The sequence below is a fragment of the Molothrus ater genome, chromosome 1 (assembly GCF_012460135.2).
Source record: "Molothrus ater isolate BHLD 08-10-18 breed brown headed cowbird chromosome 1, BPBGC_Mater_1.1, whole genome shotgun sequence".
In the NCBI taxonomy this organism is placed as follows: Eukaryota; Metazoa; Chordata; class Aves; order Passeriformes; family Icteridae; genus Molothrus; species Molothrus ater.
Window position 1 is genome coordinate 115,278,398 of NC_050478.2, and position 23,047 is coordinate 115,301,444.

General features: G+C 40.7%; 1 protein-coding gene across 4 annotated transcripts in view; it reads left to right on the forward strand.

Annotated features, from left to right (window-relative positions):
• The window catches only part of FAM110B (family with sequence similarity 110 member B), a 113,965-nt gene extending 103,302 nt beyond the window's left edge, over positions 1-10,663 (forward strand). For all 4 annotated transcript variants that reach the window (XM_036406223.2, XM_036406239.2, XM_036406228.1 and 1 more), the window contains one exon: positions 6,883-10,663. In XM_036406223.2, the coding sequence (XP_036262116.1) occupies positions 7,189-8,301 (1,113 nt within the window). In that variant the 5' untranslated portion in view covers positions 6,883-7,188 and the 3' untranslated portion in view covers positions 8,302-10,663. The remainder of the gene's footprint in view (positions 1-6,882) is intronic.
• The last annotated feature ends 12,384 nt before the right edge of the window (positions 10,664-23,047 follow it).

The following is a 23,047-nucleotide window of genomic DNA, read 5'->3' on the forward strand; positions in this document are numbered from 1 at the left end:
TTTCCTTCTTTGCAAGTGCATATGATTTCTATGGAACTTACTGCCATAAGATTTTGGTGGCTTAAAATATGTCTCACTCTGAAAGTGGGAAGAATTTGTTAAGAATTACCATGGACTTGAGATGAGAACTAAAATGAAAAGTTTTCCATTTAAAACATTTTTGCTGAGCTTCATAATTGAAATAATTTTTTTTCTTCTGTCTCCCTCTGTTTTTCCCCTACTTTGCAGCAGTGACCCCCCAATTAACTTTTTTTTCCCCCCACACATTGGAAGCACTACTACCAGGAAAAAAAGGTAGTTTACCAGGATGCCAAATCCAAACATGGCCATGAAAGACATCCTCCAGGAGCAAGAAGATGAGATGCTAGCTTTTCCTATCAGTAGAAAAAAAGGGAGGGTGTAGTGCAGATAGCACTGCTCCTTCCATCAGAGCAGAGCAGGAGTTACTGCATCTTGCAGAAGTAGGAGAGAAGTAAAAGCCTCCCTTTTTCCAGAGAAGAGGGACCAAGCAGGTGGGACTTGGTACAGCAGGGACCTATATCAGGGTTTGATGAACCTCTGAAATGTAACTGAACACCAGAGCCAAGTATCCTGTATTGAAAAAGGGGATTATGTTGATCTCTAAAAGTGCATAAAAAATCCTAGGAAAACTGTGTAGGCTCAGGACACCATAGGATAAACTGGGAATTGTGGCCTTATTGTTAGGAGGAGGCTTTAAATTTAAAACATGATGGTTATGGAGAGATGTGGAATTAAAAGTATAAAAACAGTTTAGATTTGAGACCATTGACACTGGCTGATGAACAAGCAGGAAGAGTGTTTCCTAAAACTTTGTCAAGTGTTTAGAGCACCATTCCCATAAAATGCACACTGAAATAGAAATATTCACATAAGGCTACAAATGTAGTAAAACGTTATATTCCTTATGAGAATTTTTAGCCCCTTCTTTGGTTTGTTGGGGTTTTTTTTGTTTGTTTGTTTTGTTTTGTTTTGTTGTTTAAATGACAACTGAAATTACTGCAAAGGGCACAATGCTGTCTAAGCAACACAGGCATCCAAAGAAAAACCAGAACTGATTTCCACTACAGCTTTTACAAACACAGCCTGTAGTATTGCTCTAAATAATAAGACATTTTATTTTGGTTTGTACTGTCTCATTGGAAGATAGGGGAATTTCATTTCTGGGCTTTCTTCTACATTTATGCAGCCTGTTGAAAGAAATCAGAGTTTTCATTGTTGTGAGATATCTATAGGGCAGTATTTAACCCAGAAGCATCCCTGAGAGTGGATTACTGCTACTGGGTAGGAGATGTAACAGTGATGGATTTCAGAACTAAAAAGAAGCAAAACACTTTCTAAAGTTTTTTCTTTCAAAGAGGCATCTCTATCTAGCTCCCAGTGAGACCTAGGCATACATTACAGGGTTAGTATGTAAGTATAGCTGCTAGGTTGCTTTCCTGCTTTCCAGATGTTTATACCTCCATGGATTTTCCAGCAGCTATTTCAACTTAGCAGTGTTAGCATTTCTGGTTATGGCAATGTCTTGCTTTAAGCCTCATCATTTTCACTGCACATTGAAATAGAAGAGTGCTCAGTGGTGACACTGTTTTATTTATGGAGAGTTTTGTCTTAAAAGCTTTGATGTAAGAGCCAAGCAGAATTAACAAAAATATATCAGCCTGTATTATGCTTAGCTATGCAAAATATTGCAAACAAGGCTAGTTGTAGTTTGGGTTTTTTTGGTTGGAAGTAACACATCAGCAGTGAAAAGTGACCGCCGAGGTTACTACCTTCCCATTTGGTAGGAATTTCTCTTGCCTACATAATTCTGCCACCCTTAGTTTCAGGTCACTGTAGTTCACATTATTCATGACCTTTTGAAGGTTTAAATGTATACTTGAACAGATGCCTGTTGCTCTTGCTGTTCACTGTACCGTGTTTTAGGGAGGAACAGAGCTGAAAACAGGCACTTTCATTTGTATTTTGAGTGATGGTAGATCTGAAAGACTATTTCATCTCCTCATGCTTTATCTTGACAGTTAATATTATGTGAGACCAAGACTACACAGCATACACATCTTTATCTAAAATTGGCTTAAAAAATGAAATACTGCTGCCATTCTGGATATGGATGACCTTTTATCAATTTCAGCCAAGTTTACTTAGGCTTTGCCTGTTTTTTTTAAACTTAGTAGCATATATATGTGAGGTTTACAATGACAATTATCCACAGAATAACTTGTATCAGTTTTAGGCATACATATTAGTATAACTTAGCACACAGACCTGTAGCCAGTGATTCTCAGTGAAGCTCTCATTTGTAGGCTTTGCAAGCCTACAGCCTGCAGCTCTGAAATGCACCCAGGTATTAGGGGAACCTGAGATTTTCCATCTGTGTCCTGTGTTCCTGTGTAAGTTTTGTTTTGTGATCTCTTTGAGTCCTGTTGCAGCCACTTCTTGATTATTTATACTGGAATTTATGTCATGTTATGGTGCATCTTGAGGCTGTGGTAGTTATATTTTATCACCTGGAAAATAAAATTGACACAGGCCTTTAAATATCAAGGAAGGCAGAGTAAAGGCTGTCAGCCTTCATTATATTTATCCACTGTACATCATCCTCCCTTCTGTGCAATCCCTTCATCTGCTGTCCCAGAGGGATGAATCAGGAGAATGAGCTTCATTGTAACTTTGTCAGGTGAAGCAATGTCCTCACCAAAGTCAAGGACAGAAATTTCACTCGTTTCATTTGGACCACATTTTCACATGGCTTTTTTGCTGCTTTTTCTGTAGCTTGAATACTGCTAAAATATGTCATGCCTTTCTGTGGATACTTTTAGACAAAGACTGGGTGAAACGTGGCCAAATGCGTAGGAGCTACAGGACACCACAGAACGGAGGAGGGAAGTGTGTCATTTACTGTCAGTTGACACCATTCAGTCTGTGTTTAGAATGCAGTTTTAGGTATGAGAGGAAAAAATGAACTCTGTTATTGCACAATGCTATTGTATTCATAATAGTGCTAGAAATAAATACTTGCCACAATGGGCTTTGTTCATAAATTTCTCATACATTTCAAGAAACTGCATATTCAGAATATATGGACCTAGGATTCCAAAGTTTCTGCATAGTTTATCTATTCCTACTGCCTCGGTTTTAAAGTAAGGAAAGAATATGTTATAGGAGATTTATTCGTAGTTAATGTTACTTGTATAGCTATTGCTGCTCTGGGCTGTGTTGTGTTCCCCTAAATCATGCAGATAGAGCATTGGTTATTTAAATATGAATATCTGACAAGCATATTATGGACTCAAGAGTGATTAAATTGTGATGTCTAGAATGAATTAAGTGCTTTGAATCTCTGCCACAAAAGAATCCTGAATTGAAGTGTCTGGCTGAAAATGCAGCTTTAAAAACCCAAAATTTTGTGCATTTTGTATTCTACTCAGAAGGTGTGGAATAGTTGTGGGATATTAGAGTAGCTCAGTAAGACCTTTCAGACAGGTTTTATTAATGTATACATGGTGTTAAATAGAACTATGTTTGAATGCATCTATAAGATTTTTGTCTTTGTTTTTCTTGAAATAATTTCTTAAGTCTAGTAGTTTTGTAAGGAAGAGCAGTAATGGAAATCCAGAGAAAATCCTGAAAAAGACTGTTCAGTCCATAGAAGGATTACATCTATACAGCAGACCACTGGATGTAAACAGAGAGAAAGGAACATTTCTTGAGTCCCTAAAAATATTTCAACATGTTTTTTCTGGGAGTGGGTGAAGAAAACCTGTTTGCCCTGAGTTTCTGCAGGATGTTACTGGTACCAGAGATGTACCCAACAGGGAAAGGGAATTCAGATGCCTAAGCCATGAGTTTCTTTGGAGTTTAAGCCAGAAAAAAAGCCACTTCTATGCCCTGGTTGCTGCAATGATGATCTTCACAACTGGAATCTGAGTCTTCCTGAGACATCACTGTACTGCTGCTCTCAGCCTCTTATTAACAATAAAATTAATAAGTAGCAAGATTCTGTAGTGTTGCTGTGGTGTTTCAGGTGCCCATGGACAGAAGAGAAGCTGGTAAAAATTGAACTCGTTTTCCCAGTTAGCAGTAGGAACAGCCTGCAGCCATCACCAGCACAGGCAGAAGTTTCATTAGATTTTACATTCATCCACCTCTCCTTCATCACACTTTCTTTTTTTACTGTATCTGGTTAGTAATTTTTATCTCTCTGAGATGAGAATACTGAATAAGATTTCTGGTGATACTTTAATGCAGCACTTCAGTGAAATGGAGCAATTTAAACAATACACAAAAAGTTGATTCCTTTTCAAGCTGTATGTTCCTTAATTTATAGCAGCAGTCCCACAGGTACAAAGCCTCCATGGCTGGCCACGAAACCACTTGGCTGTTACCCCCCAGGCTCCCTGTGCTGGCTCAGGTGGACATTTCTGTCCTGGCTCCTCACCAGGTCTTTGCTTTTCTTTCTAGACATGCCTGAAGCACACTGCCAGTTGCAGCATATTTCCATGGACTCCGGGGCACCTGGCTCCATATGTGCTTGCAAACAAACACACTTGTTCTCTCAGATGAACATGCGTGCATGGTGGGATTTACTTTTCTTCTTTTTTTTCCTTTTTAAGTGTGGTGCTGAAGCCAGTGTGGATGCTCAGCCTACTGGGCAATGCTTGCTGACATTGATGAAAGCTATCCAAAGTGAGGAAGTTGTTAAATGCTGGGAAAAGACTTCCAAAAGCAGCCTTGAGCTGGAGGCCTTGGTTCCCATGGCTCTGATCTGTAGCGGTGTGCGGAGCCACTCACCAGAGGAGAATGGAGTTGGCAGCTGTCCTCAGGGGCAGGACATGGTCACCTTTAATGACAGTGGTCTAGCAGGAGAGTTCTCTTGCTTGCTCAAGTAGTATTAACTCAGTTGGGTGACAGTGTTAAGTACTGAGAGCTCGGTTGTTTGTGGGGTTTTCGTCCTCTTGACAAAACCCCTGCTCTCACACAGATTTGATTTCTGCACACAAGTATTAAATATACACATCAATGGGGTTATTTATACAGACACTTAGCCATCCAGCTCTGAGCTGGCAATGTGGAAAGATTTGCTTTGTGTGTACGGAAGAGAAATGTGTGTGCAGATGCAAGTTGGAATTGCCTTCTGCACATTTGGAAGTTTCATACTTAATTTCAAAACAGTACCAATAAATATGTTGATTCAAATGAGGAAAGCTTTTTCTCTTTCAGGGAGACTTAGTTTAAATTCAGGAAGTCAAACAGCTGAGGAGTTAGCACTAGGATTTATAAAACAACATTGAAAGAGAAGCTTAATTACCATTTCCCTACCCTTTCAATTGCATTGAATCTGTGTCTGGTTTATCACCCACCTAAATATGTTAGTTTGTATTTGAAGAATGCTTGTGACAGTGAGCCCTCAGGAGAAAGCTCAGCTTTTCCTATAATCTCATTATAGCATTTGTATGTTTTATTTGCTCGCTTTGACCTTGGATAATATGTAGAAAGTATTTAATTTATATATATCACATGATTCTGGTCATCAGTGATTGAGGTTGTTTTGTTTTTACTGTTAATGTAACTTCAGCTGGAATTTCAAGTTGAGTATTGATGGATGAGAACACATAGGATGACAGCAACATGAAAGCAAATCATCCCAGGGAAGGATGCTGCTCTGTGTTCTTTAAGATAGAGTGAAGATGGAGCAGCTGCTTTTCTTTTTCTCCCTGAAGATCACAGTGATAATAGAAATGGGATATTAAAGAGGGCAGCATAGATTAATGGGGCAGTAATAAAACAAATGAGACCCATTAGCGAAATCACTGCTTGAAAAGTAGATTCCATGGTAAGTGCCCTTCAGTGCCTCGTTTAGGAAAAATTGTTTCAGCACTTGTAATATCATCCATGGTGTTGGATTTTAGACTGTTGTGACAATCTCAGTGATAAAACCTTAAAATAATTTAGATGAAGAGAAATTTTATTTGTACTTACTACTTGATAGATAGAAGACCTGAGTTATTATATCTATCTACATGTTGAAGACAAGTTCTTCTTTTTCAAACCCAGTCACAATGGTTTTTCATGTTCCCAAAATCTTACATAAAAAACCAAAGACATTTTTTGTTGTTCTGTTAAGCCTGTAAGGTGATCATGAGAGCTAGGAAGGCCTTCTTTTATTGCTGGAGCACCAGTGCTATGGATACCACTGTTCAAACAGATAGGAATTGGAATTGGTGGATTTAGTGACATCTCCTGGCTTTATGTGTTGATTCTATATTTGATTAGCAATGAAGGATGTGCACTGCACTTAAAACTCTTCATGTCTCTGTTTGCTCTCTGCTTTTCAGACCAGATTGTTTTCTGCACAATTTAATGAGCAAGGAAAATACACTTGATTGCTGAGATTTATATCCCCTTATATTTTTCTAACCCCCTTATATTTTTCTATAAGGAGAAAAATATTTGGGTGTTAGAGATAAAACATGTTCACAAATTTACTTAACTAAGCCAAATACATTAATATGAAGTCCTTTTTTACTGGAAGATGTGTGGCTTCAATTCTCTGAATTGTCTCATTCTGCTTCCCTTTCTCCCTCTAGAAATGTATGGCTGTATTGTGATGAGGCTTAATTTTTTTGGAAATTTTTTTTCCCCCCAGTGTAATTTTGTTAAATCGAAGCTCGGAGTGTAAATATCAAACGATTCACATCTTGTGAGATGCAGAGGGGTGCTGGGCAGGAGCGGGCAGGGGCTCCGTGCGCGCTGCCTGCCCGAGCGGGCGGCGGAGGCAGAGGAGGGCCGGGAGGCGGCTGTTGCTATCGCTCTGATGTCAGGCGCTCCCGCTAACGTGTGGTTGGTTATTCTGCCTTTCAGATCGCTGCCGCTCGCTCCTGGAGCGCAGGGGGGACGGCCAGACTCCCACATCTTTCAGCGAGAAGAAAGGAGCCAGCGGAGCGGACTAATACGGACTTGTGTCGGGTGCCCTTGCCCTACAAAGGCTGCCTTCAAAAGAGAAACGCAGTGCTATTTAATGAGCTGTGAGATGAGGCACTGCTGCTAACGCTCAGATCCCAGGATTCATCGGCTATTCATTGTGCTTAATGTACATGTTTCTGCACCGTGCATTTAGGAGATCCCAGAGAAGAATCCAAAACGGCTGCGGGGGAAAGACCACCAAACATGCCTACAGAAACATTACCGACAGGTAGCATGGTGAAGCCGGTCAGCCCTGCCGTGACTTTCACATCTGCCGTTCCTCTCCGCATCCTGAACAAAGGACCCGACTATTTTCGCAGGCAGGCGGAGCCTAATCCAAAAAGACTGAGTGCAGTGGAGAGGCTCGAAGCCGACAAGGCGAAATACGTCAAGAGCCAGGAGGTCATCAATGCCAAGCAGGAGCCTGTGAAGCCGGCGGTGCTGGCGAAGCCGCCGGTCTGTCCTGCGGCCAAGCGAGCGCTGGGGAGCCCCACCTTGAAAGTCTTCAGCAACAATGCAAAGACTGAGAGTGGAGTCCAGAGAGAAAATCTGAAACTTGAGATTTTGAAGAACATCATCAACAGCTCTGAAGGCTCCAGCTCAGGCTCAGGGCATAAGCACGGTCCCCGAAATTGGCCACCCCACAGGGCCGATTCGACAGAGCTGAACCGACACTCATTCGCCGAATCCTTGAAGGTTTACCCCACGCAGGGCCGGAGCAGCCCCCAGGAGAGCAGCTCCAATGTCAGCAGAAGGCTCCTAGATCAGTCAGCAGAGACTTTCTTGCATGTCTCTCACAGCTCTTCAGACATTAGGAAAGTAACTAGTGCAAAGCCCTTAAAAGCAATACCCTGCAGTAGTTCAGCTCCACCTCTGCCTCCAAAGCCCAAAATTGCTGCCATTGCCACCCTGAAATCCCCAGAGATTGAGGCAGTGGAGTCTGGATGCGGAGTTAGTAGAAGGCCCTCCCTACAGCGGTCCAAATCAGACTTAAGCGACAGATACTTTCGCGTTGACGCAGACGTTGAACGGTTCTTTAACTACTGCGGACTGGATCCTGAAGAGCTTGAAAACCTTGGGATGGAAAACTTTGCAAGGGCTAACTCTGATATTATATCCCTCAACTTTCGCAGTGCAAGCATGATTAGCTCAGACTGTGAACAGTCTCAGGACAGCAACAGTGACCTTAGAAATGATGACAGTGCCAATGACCGGGTGCCATATGGCATTTCTGCCATTGAAAGGAATGCCAGAATCATCAAGTGGTTGTATAGCATCAAGCAAGCTAGAGAGTCACAGAAAGTGTCCCATGTGTGAGAGAGAAATCCACCGTAGAAAAAAGCAAGGACTGTATCTTTGTCTGTGAATATTCAGTTTGTGAAGGGTTGTGAAGTCTACTTGAAGTCTTGTACCCTTCTCAAATCTCTTTGTGTTGCTTGTTGTGCAATGTTTCCAAGTTGCATGCCTGTCAACATGTGAGCTGACCTGGCTTCCACTTGAACAGTAACTAACTACAAAGCCTGGCTGAGCATACACATTATCTGCCAAAAGTTTAAGACAAGAATCTGATTAGGGCTTCAGTATAATCAAAGTGTTTACATGGAAAGATTATATGACTTCTTTGGTATTTATGTGGTTCCTCGTGGATTTTATATATGTCACTTTTTGTCTTAATACAGATATTGTCAACTGACTTTACTCATTTCCAAGTTGAAACAGAATCCCTTTGTGGGGAAGAAAAGTGGAATTGGCCGAAATAGGAGGTTTAGGCATACAACGATAGGCAAAGCAGCCTTATCTCTTGTAGAAAGTGCATTATTGGCACACGAAAGCTGTTTCTAAAAGGCAAAGAATGCTATGTTCTTAAATTATGTATCATTGTTAAACTATATATCCCTACTTGTAGTAAGGCACTGTTCAGTAAAAGTTTATTTTTCCTAGGTAAGCTCCCTCTGTTTTACAGCAGAAGTAGTCTAGTGAATCTGCTTGACCTCTCATAAACTAAACGAGACTTTCATTTGGGTTGGTGTAAGCATTTTAATGATTTTGTATTATACCAGTTGGAAAAGCTTAAAGAAGGTTGGAGTCAACAGATTAAAATGGCGCAGGTGCAGGATTTTGTGGGTTTGATTTTTACTCAAAGATTCCTGGTCTTAAACTTTTGACAGGAATAATTAGATCCTATAGCTGATATTGAATGCCTTTATTAGTCAAAACACATCATGACTACGAACTCCATGCTGTCTTAATTTTTTTTTGTAGATCTATTTGAAGAGTTAATGAACAGAAATGGAAACACACAGCCATATCAATATAACGCCTCCTATTCAGAAGTAAATACACTCAGTAGCTGAACTATATCTGAAAAAATGTGATTATGTTGTCTTGCATATATCTAAGGCTGTGAAAGTTTGTTCCAGCTCTAGGAAAGTGTAGAAACATGACAGTATGTAGCTTTTCCTTTCTCTTTTTTTGTAATCCTTAAGACGGTTAGTGCTGCGAATCAACCTGTTACAAATCTTTCAACAATCTGTCTTCCCAGTGGTTTAATTAACTGTCACTTCAACTGACAGTGGTGGAATAGTAGTGGAGAAGTTGAAAGTACAGTGGTCTGCTTCATTATTATTGTATTCATGCTTTGAAGTAAATTGCAGCACTACCTTATACTACATCAGCTAATAGGAAACTTTTTTATTGTGTAAATGCTGTAAGACTTTGTATATACTTCAGTTGTTACAAAATCTTTAAAAGGAAGAGTGTTATGCTAATAAATAGCTCCTGGTGCAGGTATGGTAGGGTTTTTTTGTTCTTATTTTCACCCCTCCCATTCTTAAAACTGTATCAGGAACTCAATTGCTGTGTGTTTTAGTGCTGTAGAAGGTCTTGGTTAAATAATAGTTCCAGTAAAAGGTTTCTTTTACTAAAGTGCTTTTCAGATTATAATTTTTTATAAAATAACTATAGCAGCATGATCTGTCTGAAGAACTAGAAGAGATTTTCAAGACTCCTAAAATAGCTTGCTTCTTCCTTACCTAGCAATGTTACTGTTCCCGTTTATAGCATCTGTTCGTAATGAATCACCGCAGTCTTCTGAATTATTCTTCAGTAGTGCTTATTTATATATTTGAATATTAAAGATGTTTTACAAAGTCGGGTTCTCTCTTTTCTCTGAGAAGCCTGTAGCCCAGCTTATAACAGACAGCTACAGTTAATGCAGGCAAGACTGGAAGTGGAGCCATGCAGTCATTTGTTTCCTATGGAATTATCCTACATCCAGTTTTATATAATTGTTCTCTAAATGTTTGTTTATGGAGGGAGGGAAGCACACATTCAGTTTCAGCACACATTCAGCTTCAGGAGGCTACTCTGTGATTTTTACAGTTGACTTCACAACCTAAGACTTACAACATTCCTAGCTCAGACCAAAAAAAAAAAAAAAAAAAAGAGGAGCTCTGTATTTCAGCTACAGGCCCGTTTGTGACATTTTAAGCTCCATGGGTTTCAGTTGGCATTGACATCACAATGGTTTTTCAAGCATATTTTTCCAATAGTAAGTTCTACTCAGTTCAGTGACTGTTTTGCCAAGGAAAATAATGCTTGAGGGATTAAAGCCAAGTGTAATGCAGCTGTATAGCAATGAAATAAAGAAGTTAAAACCGAAATAAAAAATCCACCCACATTGTTCTCTCTCAAGTGTTTTAAGAATGATGATAAACATGCTATCTCAAGTGTTGTCAGCCAAAAACAGTAATAAAGAAGCTTTCATTACTAGAAAATGGATTAGAGCATATGCTAGTATTCAGAATTTGTTTCCCAAGGTTTGTTGGGAAGCCATAAGCTCTTGAGAAATCAAATTAATTTCCTTTTAATCACAAAAGAGGTTGTAACCTGTAAGCTATCTGTAAGAGGGTGTTTCCTCACCCAAAATCTTAGGTAGCGCCTTTGGAACAGCACAGGTGCTGATCTGCCTTTGCTGTCCCTGCTTCCTACAGTGTGCACATGGATAAGATTCTACAGGGCCTAGACCTTCACAGTCAGCTGGACTTGCAACTCTGGTGAGGTTGCAGTAATAGAAATCATGGGATTGCAGAATGTTCACAAGGCTTTGAACAAGCAGGTAACAATTGCCTTTTTTGTCACTTTATTGCCGTTTATGCAGATATTATTTAGTTATTAGTCATCCCAGGACAATGGTCTTGTTTTTACCTGTACGTTTGCATAAAATCCAAATCATTGGTGTCTGATTGGTTTTGTATTCAAATGGGAATAACCATTCTATACAATATATTATATATTATCTGCTTTTGCAGACAGGTCATCCTGTCATGTCAAGAGTGCATTCTGCCTTAGGAGATTCCTGAGTGCTGAATGCTGAATTCACAAAGAGTTGTAACCAGCTGAAATGCTTCATCAGGGACCTGTTCTGGTCCTGTTCCTCCTGTGTCCAGCAGGCATTTACTCAGGTGCAAAGTGCACAGCAGGTGTTCACAGCTAAACAACAGCTCTTGTCGCAGCTCTGGAGGGAAATGCAAGCTCATCCTGTGAAAGCTGATACTGACAGTACTGGCCTCAGCAGTGAAGAAAAATGCAGTGTGTCTTCAGTGATTGGTGTGAGCTCATACACACACACATACACACAGACAGAAGAAACCACCACAGAGATTTATGGTGGTTCTGTTACTTTGACTTGCCATAGAGGGAAGGGAAGAGGAAAATGGTGTGACCAATTACACTTTGAAAGCTACCTACAGCTTTGCACAGAGGTAAACCATTTATCTGAGTCAAAGAGGTGGGCATCAAAGTAAAACTTGTCTTTCAATCACTTCATATTATATAGTAACAATGTCATGAAAGATGAGAGATAAAACATCTGTGCCACAAATTTACATTCAACAAATACAAGTACTGAAATTGTCTTTTTTTTATGAATACTGTTTCTGCAAAGGAGAGCTCTGTGCTGTGAGTGTATGCACCATCTGAGTGACCGAGGGCTCTTGAAGGGGAAACACAGAATGATGATGCTTTTGGCTGTAATTCAAAAATCAAAAGGCACGCTCAGACAACAGAGCCAATCGGTATTGCTGACTTATCTCTTTTTACAGCAGTTTATCCATCTGTGGAGGCCATACGCACTTGATTCTAGTCATTGAATGAAAAACAAAGAGCTTAATGGAGCTCTGCAGTACAGAGCTGAATAATTGCAGTCTGCAGGAGAACGGGAAGGGAACTAAACCTTAAAAACAGTCTTCCTGATACCTATTGATTATGGGGTGATAATGTTTAGTGCATTATATTCAGAGCTCATTTGTTTATAGGAAACATTTTATTGAGCAAAGTAGTCTAACAAATCTGGGAGGTTCCATTTTTCCAAGGCCATAAAACTCTTGTTCATTGTGATTAATGCTGCTACACCAGTAACTGAACACATTAAGTTTAGAATATAACAGCATCTGGAGTTTTGTTCCCATGAACAGTAAGGGTCCATTGCCTATTTTAATATAAATGTGGATATAAATGTGATATACAGGAGAATAAATTGGTCAAGATGTTTTGTCCTGAATTATAACTTAGCTCTATATTAAAATCCTTGTTACCATGGCTTAAATATTCACTGATATTCTGAATTCATTTGACATTCCTTGCTGTTAGCAGAAAGACTCCAGTAATCTGCCCTTTGAAATATGTCATCCATAGCTTAATGGGAAAGGCCATTAAAATTGTCTGTTCAGTGTAAGGACTTTTATCTCCTGATGATGGCATCTATTAAGTGAACCTCTAAATAAGCACATTGCAGTCGGAAGTATTAACCCATAAATGCCTTTTATTTTTCTCCCTGAAAGCCCAAATGGTGATCAATAGCTGAGTTTTACCATTTGTTACAGTCACTACATTATTGCTAAATACTCAGTTGATGTCCCTTGGGCTGCAGTACAATCTAAAGTGGAGACACCTGGTAGGTATGAACAGCCTTCAAGCATATTCTACATTTGATTACCTAGGAACTTGGTTGTGGCTGCCCATCAAAACTGATTAATAATAAGCAGTGACTTTAAAAAAAAACATGAAAAACAATCATTTATAATCAAAAAAGGAGTCTCTTGAATGTCATTCTTCTAAATCTAAAGTAATTTGCATGATGATCTTATGACAAGAGTAAGAGAGTGCTAGTATCTCTGCTATTACTGTTTCTTGCTTTTGGCACAGCAAGTCGTCTCCACCTTCTTGGTGTCTTGCCCTTTCTGAGTTTTCCCAGCTTTCTTCTTTTCTGTCTTCCTTCCCTTGTGATGTCTGACTTTTACATCATCTCTCCTTTGAAACTTACGACCAAGGTCATCATACTCTCCTCGTTTAACCTCCTTTCAGAGCAACTTTCCCACAACTTGTTCTGTCTTTTATAACCGCTGTATTCATGACAGCCTGTTCCCAAGAGAGTAACTCTGTGGCTACAGTTGAGCTGCCATGTCCTGAAAAGCTAGTAATCTTTTTAATGGATTATTTTAAATTTTCTGGGGTGTCATGTTATTTGCAGGCAAGATGAAACAGCGAGAGGTGCTTCTTCAGGAAGATGCAGGGATTGAAAACACTCATGAATTGCAGGATATCAAACATATCTCAGAAGTATCAATCTCTTGGTCCAAAATTGTCTGTCCTTTTTTCTCTGTCATATCTCACTCAATGCAGAGTCCTGCTATTTCTTTGTCTCCATATAAAATGCTGCCTTGAGGACAGCAGTATGCAAAGGTGATACAATTTCCAGTGAGCAGAATGCTACAGGTCCACTATCCAAGAAATATTTATTTTTTTGCCTTCTGCTGTTTGGTAACGGGATACCTGTGTGTCTTGCACCTTTGGCATCCAGACCCCTTGTGCTTTGTGTGCAGTTCCCAGGCAGCTAGTGAGAGAGGACTGCCTAAAAGGACTTGTAAAACAAAAGGACAGTGGAAGATCCAGGAGGTACAAAGTCTCTCCTCACCCTGACTATTGTGGAAGACTTTCAGCTATGGTAAGAGAAGGTTTAGAAGCTGGAGTCCCCAAACTGCCATCTCATGCAGCCCTGGGGCTAAAGGTCTGAGACTTCAATCCTGTGTATGAGAGAAGGGTACCTGAGTGTCTGGGTCCAGATAGGATAAATCAGTGTGTGGAAGCAGAAGGCACTTGCTGAACCATGGTACTGCTTCACTAAACGCTTGCTATTCATGTCTTAAAACATGAAGACAAAAAGGAACATGGTTGAAATTTGGAGAACAGCTGTGTATGCAAATACTTTTAGATGAGATGCAGAGGTGGGCTGATAGTTTTGCTTTTTAAGAAAGGAAGCTTTTAAAAGATCTCTTAATAAATGATCTGCTTTTCAAGTATATTAATTTTTTATTAAGTCTGTCTTGCCATTCTGAACTGTAAAAGCTTTGCTACTCTCAGCACACAGCATTTAGAAATGCACCAACGATGATTTGGAGTGACTTAAAGTAACAGGATGCTTAGCTGAATGTGAACCTTATTTTACTAAAATTTTGGATGGTGGGGGTTTTGTTCTTAATTTTAAAATTATTGTAGGGCGCAGTAGTTTTCTGTTAGAAAACTAACAGAGTCTTATTTATTAACCTCCTGCAAATAAGACTGGGAAGTACAGATGAATGTGTCTGCATGAAAATTACAGTATTAGGTTTTGGCAAGACTTGATTTTCTTCATTGTTTTGCATACCTCACAGCATATCAGCTTACACAAAACTGGCACAAAACTCAGTCATCCCATCTGAAAATGCTTTCTGTAAACTTACGGGTTTGTGTCCACCTGGTGTCTTTTCTACAAAACAGACACTGAGGTGCTGGAGCATTTCTTGAGAAGGGCAATGGAGCTGGTGAAGAGTGGAGCACAAGTCTCGTGAGGAGCAGCTGAGGGAGCTGGGATTGTTTAGCCTGGAGAAAAGGAGGCTTAGGGGGAGACCTTATTGCTCTCTAGGACTGCCTGAAAGGAGGTTGTAGCCAGGTGGGAGTCAGTATCTTCTCCTAAGTAACAAGTGACAGAATAAGGGGGAAAGGCATTGTGTGGCAGAGTCAGTCATTGTGTGGAGGTATTTAAAAGATATGAACATGTGGCACTCAGGGGCATGGTTTTTGTTCTTGTGTGGTGAACTTGGCAGTGCTTGGCAGTGCATTTGGTGATCCTAAAGGTCTTTTCCAACCTAACAGATTTTGTGATTGTTTTGTGTTTAATGACGCTGAACAATGAGCTTTCAAAATGCTTTCAGTTTCCTTTGGTTTTGTTTCTAGAATGTTCATCCTCTTCCTCTCCTACAGACCAAGTGAAAATAGAAGCTTTTAATAAGTCTGTATGTTCTGTGGTATTGAATTAAGGAAGTAGAGAACAGGCATGGAGCCATAGCATAAAACAATTTTTAGCTGTTTTTTTTTTTTAATTAACTTGCAAGTTTGGTGGTTTTTTCTCCTCCAAGATGCTGTACAGTCAAACAGAACCAAAGAAGTTAATAAAGTGTGTGTGTGTGTGTGTGTGTGTGTGTGTGTGTGTGTGTGTGTGTTTGCACTTACAAAGTGCAAAAATATATCACAGGGCTAGTAGCAATAGGACAAGGTATAATGGGTTTAAGCTGAAAGAAGGTAGAGTCAGACTAGATATTTGGAAGAAATTTTTTGCTATGAGTGTGCTAAAATACTGGAACAGGTTGCCCAGAGAGGCAGTGGATGCCCCACGCCTGGAGGCATTCAAGGTCAGGTTGGACTAGGCTGTGAGCAACCTGGTCTAGTTGAAGATGTCCCTGCTCATTGCAGGGGGATTGGACTAGATGGCCTTTAAAGGTCTCTTCTAACCCAAGTCATTCCATGATTCTGGGTTTTCCCCTCAGGAAACCTTAAAACTTGTTTGGCATAAGGAAATCTTGAAACATCTCTGGACACTTCATCTGGGAAGAGCATGGAAAAATGAATACCCAAATTCTAGCCTCACTGAAGTCAATGGGAACTTTGCTACTGATCTTTAGTGGGGCAGACAGCATTTCACCCACTGTGAGAACTTAATATTTTGGCCTGTTTGGGGATGGAGGTTTCTTTCTCTGCATTGTGAATATCATGCAATAATTTTCTACCACTTTCTTACCTATTATTCTGCCATCTCAAAAAGTACAAGAGGGAAATCCCTCCAGACACTGCAGGTAGGAGCCATGGGAGGAGTGAAACCTTGCAGAGACGAGGCAAAGAAGAGCTTTGGTGAAGCACAGAGGTTTGGTGAAGCACAGTACTGGTGTGGGGAGAAGGTTGGGACCTACCCGCCCAGCACAGGGTGTCTCTACACATAAGTAGCACATATTTGTTCTCTGAATTTTTACTGAACAGCTAATGAGCAGATAATGGAAAACCTACAAACTAATGAGTCATCATGAATATTCATATCAGGCCTCAGGCGTGCCCCTGCTGCTCGTCTCTAACCACCAATGAGGTCTTACAGGAGCAGTGTACAACCAGTGCTATTTGAAAACAAATTTGCCCTACTCCAAACTACATTAATATAGTCAGCTGTGATATCAAAAACCTTTATTGGCTGTTATTTATTTGAGAGATCATTTATGAATTTTTTGGGATGGACCCTGCTCCTTGGAGGTCACCATGGAAAAGTGTTTACTTCTGTCATTGTCCTATTTCCAGCTCTGCTACACAAGAGCAAGCAAGCAGATCTCTTCAGGGCCCTGTTCTGGCTCTTCTCCCACCATGTGCAGGACATCCACATGCTGTCATCGCTCAGAGACATGGATGGTGTGATACCCAAAGGCAGCTGTGGTGTGAAATTGAAGATTTTTCTCGTGGGCTCATTCCCACACCAGTTCCACACAGACCTGATGCTCAGGGTCGTGCTGTGTTCAGGGGGTGCTGAGTGAGCAGATGCCATGAAATTGTGGAATGTGCTGAAAACTTATGGAAAGGGGTTTCCTGACCATGTTTTGCTGACTAGAAAATGGCATTTCCCATGGTTGAAATCTTGGCAGAGCACTCATTCAGTAGATACTGGGCAAAGGTCAGTGGTCTGATGGGCTTGCTGAAGGGCAGAGTTTGTTTGACTTCAGGAGCATGGAAATCCTGCAGCTGCATCAGCACCTTCTGTGATGCTGCACAACATGCTTGGTATGGGGAAGACAGAGTGCACTGGAAGGAAGGATTAGCTCTACAAAGCCATGCCACCAGCCAGGCTTAGGCAATTAATTATGTTTTAATACAGTATTTTAAAGAATAATTTATAGGCTCACATTAACATGCAGTAAATCTAATCCCTTGCCTAAATGTGTTTGTGAATAGTGGTATGTTTTTTTTTTTTTATATTAAGTTAAAGAAGTAGTTCAATATGAACCTCTGGCAATTATTGACATACAGCACCTTATTTTTACTGGGCCAGATGAGACCAGGTCACGTAGATAATAATATAGGGTTGTTAGTAGGTTATGAATAGCTGAGTTATGAAGATGAACTTCTTCAGAAAAATATTATTAAAAATAAAACATAGAGACGATTTTCCTGAGTGATGCTGACTATTGCATGTGTCTTTCCCAACAGCTACAAGTTGTAAGGCTCTAAGAATGTAGATTGACTTGCTGTATTTAAAACCATTAAATGAGAAAGCAGGAAAGAGAGCATGAATTTTGAGAGCAGCCTTGATGTTAGTGTATCCTGATCGTGTCATGTCTGGCATGGTGGGACAGCAAGGGCAGAGATGGCTGCTTTAGCACATGGACTGCAGGAGAGTAGAAGGGAGAACAGAAATGTGACCTGAAAATAATATTAACTATGACAATCTGACCATAAGATCTTCCTCATGAGCAGTCTGCAGGAGCAGAGCTTGTCACCAGGTTTAAATGCCAGGCGTTTCAGAGCAGGGATGTGGAACAGTTTCGCTGCCCAGGGCTCCCAAAGGATCTGACTGGCCAAGGCCACTGGTGCCAGCTTTTTAGTTTTTATTACTGCTTTCACAATACATCCCTACAGACTCATTTGTAATGCTTCTCTCATTCCTCTAAGTGGGGAGTGCCAAGATAAGAATACTGGAGGTCTTTGTACTCTCAGCAGTGAAGCACAGCAGAGATGAGAGAAATAGGAAAGGCCCAGGAGTCCAGGATATTTTTCCTTCAGAAACCGCCCCCTTTGGGGGAGGCACTGCAACAGTGGAGGCAGGAGCTGCAGCCCTTAAAGGTTTTGGAAAGGAATTGCTCACCTCATTGAACAAGGTGCTAAATCCAGGCACCCTCAGAGTTTCTGCTGAAAACAAACTGCAGCTGTTGTCAGTCCTGCCCCACACGCCACCACATTTTTGTTGCTGCAAATAAGCAGCATTTCTACAGTGATTTAGTAGGTGTGGGGAGAAATGACACACTCAGGCTCACATGTCCCTTCCCACCATGGTGTAGGAAGTTATACTTCTGCAGTGCTCCTTGTCTCTGTGTTTGCCCTGCATTTCACCACTGCTGTTTCTTTCCCAGCCCCATGTTTCTACATCAGGAAACTGAACATCTCAGTTCTACTCAGGAGCTGAACATTCTTTCTCCTGGACCTTATTATTCTGACGTTGAGTGGTGAAGCCAGAAGCCAAGGCTGCAGCTGTTTGGCTTATCCTTGAAATTTTTCTGACAACAACCTGGGTCCCCACTTTATTTATGATCAGCCATATGAAACTGTTTCATGAAGCATATCACTAAAATTTTAGTTTTCCTGTTGCTTTTTTCTTACTATGAGATAAGGCCATTTATCTTCCTTGCTGATGTTTTCAGTCTTTCAGCTTCCTCAGGTTGAAGCATTTGTTTCTTTATGCAATAGTTTCTACATTCTTTAAGAGACAGTCTATTTTTTAGCACTATGATACATGTAACTCTACTAAACTATTGCATGCATGTAGTTACTCCATTGCATAAATATGCATTTGTGACCAGGATGAAGGAACAGTAAGTTCATGGAAAATTTTAAAAATAAATTTTTGAGGAGCAGTTTGGAGCAGTTCCAGTCTATCTGAGCACTGCAGATGTAATGCAGGCTGCCTGCATTTGCAATGCACAGTAAAAATTATCAGAAGATTCTGATTAGTAAATGGAATGTGTAATGTGTTCCCAACAGACTGTTTTCCCACAAGAAATAACTCATTTTGAGCCCTGCTTATTTTTCAAAAGTGCATAATAGAGCTGACATTGAGAAAATTTTATGCGGAACAGGGGAAATAAAAAAGCCACCTTCAAGTTATAGGAACTCCAAATCAAATAATTCGGTTGAAACAGTTCTGCATTATTTCTAGCAAAGAATTTGATTGACAAGTGAGCCATGAAAGAGCAGCAAACCTCTGCTCCCAGGGATGTGTGGACTTAGTGGAAGGGCTCTGCTGCTGCCCTCAGCCCACCTCAATGCTGTCCCAACCCACTGCTCAGAGCCTGCTGCTCACAAGTGGAGCAGGCTCCATCTTTAAGATGAGTTAGTTTATTTTCTGAGTTGCTGCTCTAAGATGGCAGCTGCTTTACCAAGTTCTCTTTGCCCTGCTTCCTAAAGACTTGTCTCCTTCTAAAAACATGAGCAGCCCTTGCAGCACCACGAATTGTTTAAGGTGCACTCTAAGAGCGCACACCTGGCACGGTGTGAAGGTGTTTTCACAACATCACATCACAACTGGTGATGGACAGCCAAGCAGCTGGTGTCCTGTGATGTACCAGCTCACATCTGGCAACTCATGTCTAAACTGGGTGGATCTTTGGAGTCTGGAGAATTCACATCAAAATCAATATGTCCCATGGTCAAGTCACCTCTGCTCTGAGACCCTACACTTCTGTACCACAAAGGCTGATGTTTTCTGCTCTTTGTGAGCTTTTAAAATTATTTGAAAATTGAATTCTGAGATCTCAGTCTTTTCTGGAGAGAATTCTTCCCTGAGACAGGGTTGCTTTTGTCAGCACATCTGCCAGTTGTTGTTTCAGACTAATCTGTAAGGTGAAGCAGGCATTAATGGCAGTTGCAGTCTCTCCTTTTTCCAGTTCTTTCCAAAAAAATCTGAAAAACACAGGGATGTGTTATCTGTAGGAAAATGTAGGAATAAAACCTCCTTTTCTGAGGTTTTCCAAGAGTGTTCACAAAAGGGTCTGTGCACATACCAAATATTCTAAAATATGTACATATGTCACATGTAAACCGCTGAAAACTAAAATTAACAGAGGCTACAGATTTTTCTTTATGCAGATTAGGTTACAGACTGCAAAACAGCTGCAAGTTGGCAACCACTGAGAGGTAGGATTGGATTGGCTGCCTTCTCAAACAAAGTGCCACCTCAGAAGGAAAACGTGAGAAACAAAATGCTGCATTTCAGCTTGGCACTCAGCCCCGGTCAGAATTTAAACAGGAGGCTTCTTTGGAGTCCTTGGATGCTCAGTGAAATATCTCTGACAATTCAGTATGTGCACAGAGATAACATGTCAGTGTATCAAAATGCAACAGGACCCAATATTTTTCCAACTTCTCTCCTGGTAACCTTGCTCTAAAGAGGGTTATTGTCTTTCCTTTGTTTTGGAAACTTTGTCCATTATCTCTTTCACCTAATCTGTTTTCTTTCAATGTGTTTAAAATGCATCATATACATTTTCATTTGTAGTCAAATTTCTCAGCTGCTAGCAGTGATTCTTGATATGTACTCTGCATTTTCACTTTGATTTTGAGACCTTCCTAACAATAAACTTTAAAAACCACCAGATCCAGATCATTATTTCTAAGGATGCCACACTGATATAAATGCAACCCTCTGTAGCTGAAAAATACCAGTGACATTCCTCTGTTCCTCTAATCCTTGACTTCAAGACATCATCAGATCAAAGCCAACCACTCAGCCAGTGTATGCTGGGTTTTCTTCATTTCCAAAAGAAACACCACAACTTGCAGAGCAGAAAATCCCCTGTATCCTTCTATAAAATCCTTCGGAATGAGACACGCTTATGACTATGAAAGGAGAGGAAAAGCAGATAAAATTCTGACCTCCTGTAGAAATGAAATTCCTGTTATGTCTCTCACTGAGGCTCTGATTTCACCCAAGAATTACAACTGTGACTTCTTTTAAAAAGTAACTTGTCTCCTTAAACAGTTTTTTTTTTTTTTATAAATGCAGCACGATCACCCAAGGTATGGATTTGTGCTAGTGGAAAGAGACACTCTGTTGTGAAATGCAGCCTCTAGAAATTAATTCCCCCTGAGTCAGTTTTGTTACATTTGGTTTGGGTTTTTTTCCCCTTTTAAACAGACTCATCAATTTTTAGGCCAGATGAGATCACTTTAATTGTTTTGCCTTTCCCTCTAATACCAATTATATCCAGGCATGAATTATTTCCCATTCGATTTACACAGTATTTCAGTTGAGAAATCCTATTTTGATTTGAACAAATGCAGTGATGGAGAACCCACAACAGCTTTTACTAAATCATTTCAGTGGTTAATAACCCCCTGCTTAGATAAATTGTAATCTCCTTTGCAGTCTGAATTTGTCCAGCTTCAAAGAGCAGCTAGTGCTGTACATTTGCTGCTAAGGTTGAAGAGCCCACTACCACAGCTCTGCTCACTGCACAGAGATTGTGAGTGTGTCTGCCTTTAACTTTTTCTTGGGTACATTAAACAGCTGTCAGATGAAGAAATTTTCATCCTACCTGTCCTAGCAGAAGTGACTAGCACAGCCAAGATAGGCCTGCATGCACCTAGCATGTAGTGTTAATGATATTCTCTTGTCTCTGTGAAGTCTTTGCACGTGTTGGAGTTTCACAGCCCATGTCTGAAGTTACCCCTCCCTGCCTGACCAGAACCCTGCCCCTTCCTGCCATCTACAAGGGAGAGAGTTACCCAACCTGCTAGCACAACACCCCATGCCATTTCTCCCTAACCCACTTCAGCTGCAATGATCCATGTTAAAGAAACCATTCACAAACCATCAGGAAAAAAGCAACATATTCCCCCAGGTGTTAAGGCTAACCCAGATCCCAGTGACAGAATGGGGTTGGGGAGCGACTGCATCAGCAGCTGCCCTGGGTCACCTGCACATTCCATTGAACAGCCTTTCTTAGGAACCCCTTTTTCTGGAATATTTACACCTAAGTTAGTACCCAGCTGTGCACTGTCCCTTCAATAACACATGGCCTTGTATTGGCTGATGGTTAAGCTCACCAGACATCACTCTGAGCAGGCACCTTGCTGTGTTAGAGTGTGCAACGTTTGTCAGGCTCTTTGCTTGCTCTGGCATGACCAAAACAATTTTACCTCATTTTCAGATTTCCTTAATTCTTTTATCTGTTAAAAAAAAGCCAATGGCTCTTCAAACTTCTCAAGCAATTGCAGTTCTCAAGACTGATGATCTAATACTGATAATGTTTTATAGTTTTCTCTTTCAGTGGATTATTGTTGTAAGCCCTTGCCAAATTTTAATGAGGAACCCTGCTGACACACTTGTGGGAACTTCTGAGGGTTACAGACATGTCAATCTCAATGTTGTCTTCAGAGATCACGAAAAGAGAGCTGCCGTGTTCATCAGTCTCCATTCACCACGTGGAGCAGTTACCTTCTCCTGGTGACTCCCTTTTCTCTCCCATTCCCTCAGAAATGGTGCCCCAGTGTCGTGGTGCCTGGAGCACAAGCTTCAGAAGGACTCACGTCTCCTCTAGCAACTGATTCCGACAACAGGCACCATGAAGTGTCACCACAGTGGAAATATTAGTATGGCTGTGTCTTCACTATCCGTTTGACAGGATACTTGACAGTCACACTTTTGACAGTCACACTTGAAGCTTCCTCTCAGGTTCCTTAGAAATATGTAAATTTAAAAAAAAAGAAGTTATTTTCAGCAGAAGAGAGATGAAACACGGTGCTACATGTGTGTAAGTGTCCAGTTGGGAGCCCAGGGTGGGGCTCCCATCATTTCTCAGACAGCCTGACCTCTGCATGTTGGCTTATTCCTGCTGAACTGTATTTGACTTGAAAGAGTGAAAATAATGATTTTGCTTCTCACTAGTCTAGTTCATATATCAGTCAACAATTGTTGGCTTTGCCAAGGGTGACTCTTGCT